This window comes from Microchirus variegatus (assembly GCF_963457635.1).
Source record: "Microchirus variegatus genome assembly, chromosome: 17".
Taxonomy (NCBI): Eukaryota; Metazoa; Chordata; class Actinopteri; order Pleuronectiformes; family Soleidae; genus Microchirus; species Microchirus variegatus.
In genome coordinates this window covers 15,957,831-15,970,700 of record NC_139818.1, presented here as the reverse complement: position 1 = coordinate 15,970,700, position 12,870 = coordinate 15,957,831, and the positions used below count along the sequence as shown (strand labels likewise).

At 39.2% G+C, this 12,870-nt stretch overlaps 1 protein-coding gene across 1 annotated transcript; it reads left to right on the top strand.

Moving 5' to 3' along the window:
• Positions 1 to 4,709: 4,709 nt before the first annotated feature.
• On the top strand, positions 4,710 to 8,864 carry mfsd13a (major facilitator superfamily domain containing 13A). Its single transcript, XM_083904035.1, has 8 exons — positions 4,710 to 4,936; positions 5,096 to 5,175; positions 5,531 to 5,980; positions 6,075 to 6,195; positions 6,515 to 6,611; positions 7,030 to 7,201; positions 7,635 to 7,828; positions 8,359 to 8,864. Exons 1-8 carry the CDS (start codon positions 4,769 to 4,771, stop codon positions 8,607 to 8,609), a joined length of 1,533 nt encoding a protein of 510 aa, XP_083760161.1. The 5' UTR covers positions 4,710 to 4,768; the 3' UTR covers positions 8,610 to 8,864.
• Positions 8,865 to 12,870: the final 4,006 nt, after the last annotated feature.

Here is a 12,870-nt window from a genome sequence, read left to right as displayed (position 1 = left end):
ACCCAAATGGCTTACACCTCATTTTATAATGTATTAGTATGAAGTAACACAACATTAAAAAAAATTAATACCTGCAACTGCAGTTCTGTCACATTTATGACAAAACAAGCAGAAGCAGATGTTTCTATTGCAAATATTTATATTTATATTTATATTTATATTTATATTTATATTTATATTTATAGGGCCATTCAGCAGTCAGGCAGTGCGGAGGAAGAACATGAATATTTCCACTCACACGTATAGTCCAACTTGCTTTTTTTAAGCACATTGAAACAGCATAACGGAATATAATGCAGTTTGGAAAGATGGAGGCGCAAATATCCACCCATGACATGTGCACCTGTCCGACTGCAGCACACACACACACGCGCGCGTGCGCCTTTACCGGGTGAAAACGCGTGTAAAAAAGGGAATGTGCGCGTGGGACAAGTGGGAGAAACAAGTTGCTGATACAAAGGTGTAAAGAGTAGAGAAGGAACTGACTCACCTGTTTGTTTGTTTTCTGGTTGTGTCCCCCCCAAAAAATCCTCTGAGTGAGTCGTCCTCTGCACTGCGAGACACTGAGCTACTGTTGTACTGTAGTACTGCCACTGCTGCAGCTGCTGCAGCTTCCCAACTCACACACACACACACACACACACACTCTACTCATCCCACCCACTAACACACACACACTGGATCCAGAGGTTGACCTACCTTATCTTTTTGGCCACATAGTACACTTAACTTGCCTCATACAGCAATCATTGGCAACTTTTAAAACATATCATTTAAAAAAAATAATAATAATAATAATAATAAAAATTTAGCTTAACTATTGCAGCCTATCAGTGCCGGCCCAAGCCTTTATGGGGACATAAACTGAATTTGATTTGGGGGGCCCCCTCCTCCCACCACCTTGTAGTCGGTGCTTGACTATTATTAATCTGAATGTAACACTTTAAATTGCATTGATTATAGTAGGGGTGGGGAGGGGGGGATTATTCACATAAGAATCGCGATACTAATCATCCACAATTCGATTCATAAACTTTTCATCTATTTTTTCTAGTTTCTATTTTGAAAAACCCCACAAAACACCAGTTTGTGTTATTTGTGAACAGTTTATTTGTGTAACTTCTGGGAGAAAAAAGGCAGTTAGCCTAAGCTTTTATTTATGCAGTTATTTTTGTAGAGTGAGTAAGTTTGTATTTGTTTTGAATTAATTAATGTTAACTTTTGTCTTAAGTTTGCCTTTGTGTGATTACATCATTGGAATCAGTTTATTTAAAAAAATCACATTATCTTATACAAACTGTATTGTTTTGATGCCATAATTTGCCTTAACACACTATGCATTGTATCAATTTTTGAATCGAGAATCGTATGAATCGAATCGGTTGAATCAACAATTGATTTTGAATCGAATCATGAGCCTAAGAATCAGAATCGAATCATGAGCCACCCAAAGATTCACATCCCTAGATTATAGTGCACGCTTGTGTTGTTGTTTTTAAACTTTAGAAGCCCGTAATTTCACAAAACAAGCCTGCTATAAATATATTTGCACGTTTATATTCAAAATAAAGCACTTAAAGTGATACTCAACTTGAATCAAACAAGTAAAGCAATTTAATTTTAAGATTTGCTAATGTGCACTGATTGAGCAAACGACAAAATAACACCATTTAGATATTTAACATGTGAAATTTTTTTTCTTTTCTCTCCACACAAACTAGTGCAGCTAAGCAGCTGTTTAGTTTGCTTACAAGCATTTATTTTTTTATTTTTTTTAAGTGTGTTTAAAAGAATTAAGAAAAGGTTAAGGCTAAAATTGGGGATAATGTACACATAAATGAATAAATAGGTTAATGAAAACTTAAAGTTAATTGTGACAGGTCATGTTATGTTGGATCGAATAAAAATACTATTTGTCAGAATGAGATGTCACTGTCTGCTTCTTTCATTTGTGTCTTTTGACTGACCCCTGCTGGACAAAAGTAGAATGGCTTTCAGATCCAGAGGTCTGTGTTATGGCGTTTACCTGCCACTGGATGGCGCTCTAACACTACTGGGAACCCCCAGACCATTTTTCCCCACTTTTTTTTCTCTTCTCAATCTTTATTGAAAATAACAGCAGCAAAGAATACAGTCACTAATTCACTAACAATGAAAAGGGATCAAACCTTGTCCACGGTGTCACGGAGTAACCGGCTGCTGTCATGACGTGGCCGGGTCTGCCAATAACGTCACCGCCCTCCTGTGTTTGAGACTCAGCCCCTGCCACAGAGCACCGTGCCAAACACGACTTTATTTCACCGGCTCAGCATCCCACACTACGGTACGTAATGTCCATTTGAGCTGTTTTCAACACGTGTAAAGTTAGCCGTGAATGTATCGCTAGACAACAGGCAGCGTGGTTATATTAACCGCGCAGCTAATGTTAGCGTTTTTCGTGAGGTTAACCAATGCTAACCAATGCTAGCTGCTTTCCCCACAACCTGTTCAGCGCAGACCATTGTGTTTATCAGCTGCTTCTGACAGTCCTCACTCTCTGAAAGAATATCTATTAAGTTAATACGAGCCGATAAGAGTACGCCCGTGCTCAGCTGTGGTCAATTAATAATAACAGCAACAATCAATAACAGCTTTTAAAACACGAAACAGAGTGCTTGGACCGGCGAAGCAAGAACAGGATGCTTGGGTAAACAGCCACGAAAGCAAAGCCTGAAAATCACAATACCAAATGCCAACATGATAAAAGAGAAGTAAAGCAACAAGACAACGCCGGTCAAAAGCAAATGTCAATGAATAAAGATTAAAAATGATTCGATAAAACACAATATATAAAGATAAAAAAGGTGTTTAGTATGTTATTTCAGACCTTTATTTTGTGGCTACATCACTTTACTAGCTTGTTTAAAAGCAATTCATCTTGTTGCCTTCCCCTTTGTTTATAGGGGGTCATAATATGACCCCCTATAAACTATTTTCTTAAATGTTGTGACAAATGAGGCTCTTATTCAGGTTATAACACTCAGTGCAACACATGAGTGTAAAGCTGTAACTTCTGATCAAATGGCACACCTTTCAGTTGTGGTCAGGAGACACCTGTTGCTCAATCTAACTTGTTTGTGCACCATATCTTTTGGCAGGCCTAAAGGTAAAGTGAGGGACATTTAGTAACATTTTTTGGTATTTGTCAGCTTGCCCTTTCCTTCCCTCTAGTTTGTCCTTTGTGGGCTATTTACTTTATCTTCAATTTCTTCCAAATGATCTGAATTTTACACACTGGACCTGTGAATTCAACAGGTGCATCATCTCAATCTGCACAGGTGAAAAAAACGGCTATTAAGCTGCTGAAGATGAATGAACTTGAAGGCATATCTTCTAGAAAAGCAGACCACTTTTGATATGACATGTGATACTGCCTGAATCTGATGTTGGAAAGCTTTTAGTCACACTCCAGGAACATTGCTTTTCTCTGGTGAAGTTTGCCATCTTACTCAGATCCTGTGATTTCACAGCAAGAGCTTCTATGGTACTTTGTGGCTGACTGACAGATTGATATCACATCACTTTGAGGCACCCATTTGGGGCTTGTGAAACGACTTTCTAACCTGAAGATATGTTTGTAGCTCATAGCAAGCCTGAGCTTGTGCTACTCGGATATGAAGTAAGAGGGCTGCAATGTGTGAGAACGTAATGGGACTTGAAGTAGAAGGGAAAGTAGAATGAGGAACTGATGCGGCCGTTTGTCCTCAGCTGTAAGACAGAAACTGTCTGAGATGTGACATGGAGGTAACATTATAGTCCCTTACCAGCTCCTTTTTCCTATTAACATCACACCCCTTTGCGTGCAGGTGTAAATTACACAGAGCACATTGAAACAGCATTATAACACAATGCTGAATCTAACCCATGTGAGAGCAGCAATTTGCAAGTCAATGGTGTCAAATAACTCTACTTCTGTTGTTAGGGTTTGACCCAGTTCACAGTCAGACCTGGTATTACCATGTGTCCGGAGTGGTCTGATTTTAGGCAGATTGCACAAGGTACAGTTCTGTACCTTTGGTTTTGCAAACAATCATAACACCAGTGTGTATTTGAATAAAGGGAAAGAGGATGACGGATCCAATCACATGGACACAGGAGATGCATTTAGAATGCATTAGGATGTGTCTTGTTTTAAATCACTTCTTAAAACATATTTTTATACTAGCCTGTAAGCACTGTACATCAATTAATATTTGTTTTATTTATACTGTTGTGTGTATGTATTGTAAGTAAAAGCACTTTGTAAACTGCTGTTTTTAAAGGTGCTATACAAGGTATTATTATTATTATTATTATTATTTTTATTATGTCACATATGCACAGTCACATGTTAAGGTTGTCTGCACTGAAGACGGATGTTAACCTACAAAGAAAAGCAGCGTTCACTGGGACAGGTGAGGTGGTGTGGTCATAAAACTAACGTCGGAAAATGACCAGGAACAGGGAACCACAAGACAACTGCTAAGTACCTACTGGCTTAAACTCTTCGGGAAAGTGAAATATCAGTATAATTTGGGTTTTCATGTTGAGAATTTTCCATGAGATGTTGCAACACCTTTCAATAACAGCAAAACATGAGCAAGGTTTTTGTGAGAAGAGAAGGAACCTTACACTCTTTGTTGTTTTATTTTTAGGCCGTGATGATGTGGTGACCCTGGGTTTGCCAGGCCGTGAGATGATTACAGCTTGGCATAGAGAAAATACAGAACAGAGAGACTGAAATAGAAGAATGGGCAGGAGTGTCTGTGGCTTCTGGCAAGGTGTCTTCTCCACTGGGGTGCTCTATGGCTCGTTGGCCCTTTTTATCTCCATCCTTCACAACGTGTTCCTGCTTTACTATGTGGAGACATTTGTGTCCGTCTACAAGATTGATAAAGTCTCCTTCTGGGTGGGAGAGGTGAGTGAGAAGACACTTGTGTGTATGCATGTGTCAGAAATGTTATCTTTGGCTTGTGGTATAATATCCCATTTACCACTAGTATACCAGCCAAATGATGTTTTTGTATAGTCAGTCAGAAACACTTACTGAATACTTGTTGCTTATTATGCTCCTCAGACAGTTTTCCTCATATGGAACAGTGTGAATGACCCTCTCTTTGGCTGGCTGAGCGATAGCTCCTTCCTCAGCTCCCCCCAGTAAGTGTTCTCATCCTGTCTCTTTCCTCCACTCTTGGAAATAAACACAATTGTAAATGTTCCCCACTCCAAATAAACATAATAAACTTTGCAGAACAAGAATGTGAATGCAGGCTGTGGCACATAACATAACAAACATAATCACAACTTTGGAGTTGAACTTGTGAGACCGTGCACATAGCATGAAGCAACAAACAAGACAACATAAAGCAGCAGCAAGATATGGCCAATACACATAAAACATACAACCTGACGTTGACATGTGTGTAGTTTGCTGTTCCTGTATTTGCACAGATGAATATATAACATAAGTCATACTCAAGATACCCCCTTGTTTGTTTGTTTTTACTCCCAGGTCAGGCTCTCAGGTCACATCCTCAGAAGTGGTGCTAAGGCGGTTGAAGGCTCTCTCCACAAATGGCCCTCTCTTTGCTCTGTCCTTCCTGGCCTTCTGGGTGGCATGGGCCAGGCCAGGCCTGCAGTTCCTGCTCTGCCTGTGCCTTTACGACGGATTCCTCACCATGGTGGACCTCCACCACAGTGCCCTGCTGGCTGACCTGGCGGTGTCCGCCGCGGATCGCACGCGCCTCAACTTCCACTGTTCAGTGTTCAGCGCTTTGGGCTCGTTCTCTGTCTTTCTGTCCTACTCTTTCTGGGACAAAGAGGATTTCTACTTGTTCCGCCTCTTCTGTGTGACACTGGCATCTTTTTCCGTCTTGGGGTTTTTCGTAGTGTCCAGACTGCTACGTCATAATTTTCAACAGATGGCCTGTCCAAGAAAGGATGAGCCATTGATGCACAAAGAGTACGGATTTAAAATGATTTATACATTCACATACATTCAGTAACACTGGCGCCTCTTTATTTTCATCCATTTTACTTCCTCTACTCTATTACAGGATCAGTGATGGCCATTCTCTATCTACCCATCCGGAAAAACCTGTCACTTTCAGACTGTACCTTAAGCAGCTTTCCAGACACAGGAACTTCAAGTGGTTTGTGTCAATGAACCTGGTTCAGGTGAGATTACTGACGACATGAAATGTGTTATGAGTTCTAGTCGAGATTAAGTGGGCCACATGTGGTAAAACTGTCATCCTAACAACATGAAATGATGATTTTGAGTAAATGTCTGGATGGTGTTTGTACACAATTATAATTTAACCTCTGAGAATGTAAACACAGTACATAGAGTCATTACTTGACAGTCAGTAAAACATAAGATGCTTCATGCCCTAAGAGCCTTGATTAATATTAAATAAGCAGCAAGTCTATATGTCTGTTTTTTCCTTCATTCTGCTCAAATAACATTTTATTAATGTTTATTCTCTTTCTATAGGTTTTTCACTGCCACTTCAACAACAACTTCTTCCCTCTTTTCCTTGAACATCTCCTCTCTGATAATATTTCTGCCTCCACGGGCTCCATCTTACTTGGTAAGGTCCCCAAGAACAAATAAACCATTCTAACATTCATCTCTTTCAATCCAGGCGTTGTGAAACTGGAGTTAAGCTACTTCTTGTTTAGCAGTTTGCACTGGGTTTGATTGTTTTGTTAAAAGGAATTATGGCAAACACAGAGTAAACATATCCCATTTGTTTTATGCAAATCGATATAAAAGCTTATCTTATATGATGAACAGGTTGACAGTGAGTAGTAGACATTGCACTGTTAGATGAAATCTTGCACAAAATACAAGAAGCTTTGAAGTCCAGTAAATAAGTTTTCTGTTTTTATTTTGTTTTTATTTACGCTTTTGTTAGTCGGCAATACATATCATTTTCTGTTGAAAAGCTGAGATTTCTGCTGGTTTTTGTTTTGTTTTTAATTTGTTTTGCTTCTGCTCTCACGCAGGGATCTCTTACATTGCTCCTCACCTGAACAACTTGTATTTCCTGACACTGTGCCAACGTTATGGGGTTTACCACGTTATCCGCTGGCTATTTATGGTCAAACTGGGACTTAGTGTGGTAATGTTGCTGGCTGGGGCCGACCACATATATCTGCTGTGCATCTTCATTGCTAGGTATGGCCATGCACACGCGTGATTGTCTTTCTGTTAAAGCTGAAGTTACAACCACACAGCGGCGCCTATCAATTGAGTTGAGAGAGTACAATAGTTAATGCACAACGTTTATTTACTAGGACAAGCAAAGGAGTGTTTGTTACAGTCAATTACTGTGTTAACTTTCCTGTTGTTTCCTGGCTGTATGCCAGTACATACTGAAAAGCAGTATGAAGGCACTCTCTTGCTCAATATGAGCAGACACACACACACACTTAACACCTCTCCCTCATTGTATACTGTGAAACCGTGCTTTATTTATGTAGCCCCGAATCTATCCAATGCCTTTTTTAAAAAATGCACTCTATCTGTACTAAATGTCTTATAAATAAGTTGCATTGCAGTTGATGTTTTCTGTTTGGGCTGACTCTAACCTGCATTCTCATTCTCCCAGTAATCGGGTGTTTACAGAGGGGACATGCAAACTGCTGAAACTGGTCATTTCTGATCTGGTGGACGAAGACTTTGTGGTCAACCGACGTCAGCAGGCCACGTCCGCTCTCCTCTTCGGGATGGTCGCCCTGTTGACCAAACCGGGCCAGACATTTGCCCCACTCATTGGCACATGGCTGCTGTGTGTTTACACAGGTATAGTGTCCCCATACTCGCGCTTTATCAGGAAGTGTGCAAAATTTGCTAGTTTTGAATGCTGTAGTAGTGCAGAGTATCTCTGCTCGAATAGCTGATCTGTATCCTTTTCAACAACGTGACTTTAGTAAGGTTTGAAGTTGTTGTGAAGATTAAATAAGTGAGAAAATGAGACAGATCTGCACTTGTCGGCCCTCAGGAAATGTCGAGCTGAGCGAGCCATCCCCCCCACCCCCCGTTTTCAAGCATTTGATCACAAATCACTGCTTTTTTATTTAGCTGACACCCATGGACAAGAAAGGAAATAATTGTATTGATTAATGTCCTGGAAATATAACAGGTATTTTGTGTTTTCCATACATTTACAACCAAATGTTTTTAAATTTTAACCTGATTTATTATTTGGTTATTTCAGTATTGAGAATGTTGTCTGAAAATAGTTATATGTGTTACTGTATTCATTTGTATTTATGTTTTTTTAATTTGCCTAAATCAAAGTTTCTGCCTCCTGTTGGATATCTCTCTCCCAGGTTATGATATTTTTGAGAGGGAGCCTGTGAAGGACTCTCTGGTTTCAGTGCCTGACGTTGTCTCCGGCTCAGGGACTCCACCTCTACGCCTGGGCTGCTTCTACTTGTTGGTGTTTGTGCCTATTGCCTGTGCCCTGCTCCAGCTGGCTGCCTGGTCTCAGTTCACGCTCCACGGCCGCAAACTTCAAGGGATCAAGACTTTAAGGCAGTCGGCCCAGCATGGCCACCTCATCGATGTCAAGGCCATATGATCTGAATAAAGCTGCACACAGACACTTTTTTCATGCAACAGTTTTACAGTGCTTTTTATAATAACTGACAAGATGATGAAAGAAAGCTGCTCTGATAAGTTCTGTAGCCAAGTCTTGTGGTCATGTGTCTGTGGACGGTGAAAAATCAGTGGTTTGCCAAATCCTACTGGAAGGAACATTTTTACGAATTGAAAGTTGCCTTATTTTATATTAAAATATTGACCTATATTTATATTTGAACAGATGACCAAAAGAGTACAGCTACTTCATTGTTTGGATGTAGAAATAATGACGGTGACACGTCAGGCCAAAGATTGTGTGCCCTCTTTAAAACGTTTTGAGGAGGATGATGGTGGTCTGCAATCTGAGAGCGCTCACTAATTATCAATAACATCAGGAGGTTCACCACAAAGATATTGTTCTATATTCTTATGTTATAAATAATAGGATGAAGAAATTTTTACTAAAGTTGATATTGTGTTGCAAGTGTTGTTGGTACTGCATTGATTCTTCGATACAGAGGTTATTTTAATGTTACTGTTTCTTTGACACAGAAAACCCTGCCAGTTAGATGTTGAGAATTCTACATCCAGCCAGTGTTGATAATGGTGAAGATACTGGGTTTTTTTGCACAAAAACTGCCATTTGTCTGTTGTACTTCTAACATTCTGATTGTTCTGAACTTTGTGTGTGGTCGTAATAAAAACTGGATCAAGTCATTCATTCTGGTAACAATATGGAATCATTTAAATGTGCTGAAAATCCTAAACAATTAGCATTTGTCATTTTAAAACTGGAACAATGACTTGTCCTTTATAACCCATTGTTGTTAAGTCGGCAAATATTTTTTTGGCAGAAATTGTAGTGGATTAACAAATATTTTTCAGAAAACCTTAACGGGGAATTTGCTTTCACTCAAAACCTTTTCTTGCTGGTTTCATTGTTTAATTATTGTTATTTCACATTTCAAAGCAGGTCTTACGTTTGCGTTGGAACGACTTCCTCCTGCCGGAACGGAAGTAGCAACGGTAAGTTCTGGCATGCTTTTAGTTGTTGACTTCTGCGCATGCTCATTATGTTTAAGTCTGTTTTAGAATGTAGTTTTAACCACAGTCGTTCTCTTATGCCGTATTTAGCATTTTCACACATTTCTCAGAACATTTTTAATGGCTAACTAAACCCCTCCTATGCGGTATGTGTCTATCACAAAATGTGGGAGGTGCCGGCTCGTCTTATCACTTCCCATCATGCACTGCGTAAGACTTGTAACCTTTTAGTAAATACGTTATTCGGGTTTTTCCAATTAATTCTCCAAATTATGTTCATCCTTGTCCTCGTTTGTATCAATAGTGTACATTTATGTGGTGTATATTGATCGATTGCTTATGGAAATTCAGTGAGACCATCACTGTAAGAGTTACGTCAAAGGATGATATCTCTAGTGTGAAAATGAGCGCATAGTACACTTATGTTTCTCTTCAAATCGTACAAATCTTTCGCCTTTTACTAAAGATTTCCGTGGAGAGGAACAACATAAGTTCAACTCAATTTTTAGACACCCTGCCTAGTGCGGGGTCACCTTATTTGTTCAAAAGGAATGACTAATTACCTGACAGTGACGCAAGCTAGAAATCCATATGTGTATATTCAATTAAAAACTTCTCTGTCACGTGTAGGGGCTTGATTTAATGTACAATGAAATTCCAGTACGACCTAACTCTAGGAGAATAACTCCATTTGGAACAATGGAAATAAAGTTATCTGAATGAGACTTCACTCACACACAGTCACTCTTTGTGCTCGAACGACTTCCTGCCTGAGCGGAAGTAGTAACACTGAGTTATCTCGCGTTATTTCTACTTATTGTTTAAGCCTGATTTTAAATGTAGTTTTCACCACAGTCGTTCTGTTTTGTCGTCTTACGCATTTTCACACATTCTCGCACATTTCTCATTACATATAATGGCTAAAAAAAGCTCCCCCGATGCAGTACGTGCCACTACGACGGAGTATGTCTCACATGTGGGAGGTGCCGGCTCGTCTTATCGGTTCCCATCATGCATTGCGAAAAAGTTATAACCTTTTTGTAAACACACTATTCGTGTTTTTTCAATTAATTTTCCAAATTATTTTCATCCTTGACCTTATTTATACCAATAGTGTACATTGATGTGGTGTATATTGATCGATTGCTTCTGGAAATTCAGTGAGACCATCACTGTAAGAGTTACGTCAAAGGGTGACTCCCATTGTGTGCATTTTAAGAAACAGCACACTTATGTTTCTCTTCAAATCGTACAAATCTTTCGCCTTTTACTAAAGATTTCCGTGGAGAGGAACAACATAAGTTCAACTCAATTTTTAGACACCCTGCCTAGCGCGGGGTTACCCGAACAGTTCAAGAAAATTTCAGCCTATCACCAACTCACTTTGTGATTGTTATTACATATACAGTACTTAACAATCCTCACGTTTATCACGAATACGTTTACGTTCTACGTGTCATGTTTCTAAAGTTTTATACAATCCAATTCAGACGAGTCATGATTTCAGAAGAATTGGAAATTTCTCGAATTAGTACAATGGAAATAAAGATATATAATGACAAACACTATTTACACAATAAATCAATCAGGTTGTATTTAACTCAAATTTCCACTAGAGGGCACAGTGTATGTGGTAAAAGAAGCAGAATTCAGTTGTTATCGGTGATTTTTTTTTTTTTTACACACAAAAATACAAATAGTCCTTATGCTCCATGTCAATTTCAGAGGAAACATTGGGACAATCTCTTTGTTGTGTTGTAATGTACAGAAATGATTCATGTTTCCAGTGAACCACAAATATAACATGAGACTTCCCATTTCTTGAGGCGTGTGTTTCTGTGAAGTTGTGTCTCACTGGTTGATGCCTGTTCTCAGAGGGGGACACACACAACCACAGAGAACAGGAAATTGAGAGCGAAGCAGACGAGCAGAAAATGTACAGCTCGGGCTCTCCGCCGACACAAGAGCCTCAGGTTTGTCTGAGAGGCATCCAGCAGCAACGGGAAAACACAACCAGGCAAGTGAATGACTTACTCCTTCTCATTTAGGCTTTGTGATATGAAATTACAAGTCACTATTTTTGTTATTTAGTTTGTTATAACTTGTATTTATGTACCCCTTTAATAAAAAATGGTGCATTCAGTGATTAAAATTTGTTAAAATTTGTTTTGTCAAGTTTTTTTCACCGATGCTTGTTCACTATTTGCGTTCCACAGTTTTGTTTTCATTAGCATTTCTAACTCACATATTATTTTCTTGCGTATACATTAACCTACACAGTTAAATAATGCAATGGAATTGTAATATTTAATAGCAGGGCTACAATCACAACATTTTTGCACGTACAATAGCTGTTAACTGCTGCATCCTGGTGTTTCTATGTGCTTCAGGAGACAACAGCAGCTGGGCTTCATGGATAAAACATAGCCTGATAAGGCAAACTGAGATTGTCAGGTGATGTCAGTGTGACGCAAAGTTGAGGTCAGTGAAGTCTTCCTGTTCTGTGGCTAAGCAAATTTGTGTCTGCTGCTCTTGTGGTCTTTGTAAAGTTGCTCTTTGCAGCAAATGGAAGCAGCTTCCTGTCTGTTCCTGTGCATAGAAATGAAGGCTCTGCTGTATTGAGCATTGTTATTGTATTTCTTTTGCTTTACCCTGACATTACAGTCGTTAAATGAGTCAGCCAGTTTCACACAGAGTCAGGATGGGACTTTTCGTTGGAAGGGTCATCAGCTGACTGACACAAAATGATGCAAAGGTCACAAAAATACATTAAAAAGAACCACAGAAAGACACCAAAAAGGATGCAGAACAGCTCCAGGGATATCTCGTAAAACATTTAAAATGACCAGAAAAAATATATACTAAGGTGACAGTAAATGATCAGTCACATAATTACTTTATAAAAATAAAATAAAAAAAAAGAAGGAGAAAACAACAACACAAAGACAGAAAAGTCACAAAATTTGTTAAACAACAACAGAGGCACAGAAATGAAATGAAAAAAAAGATGCTAGACGATTAAAAGTGGCATCAAACATGACAACACAATTACTAAGATGCACAGAACAACAACACAAACACAGGAAGTTACACTAAAGAGGCCCTAAAGTGACACCCAACGTTACATCATTTCAGATAAGAGACACAAAATGACCATAAAGATGGAGAAAAACACCAAGTCATTCCAAAATTCAAGCTCAGAAGAGGCAGTGCCT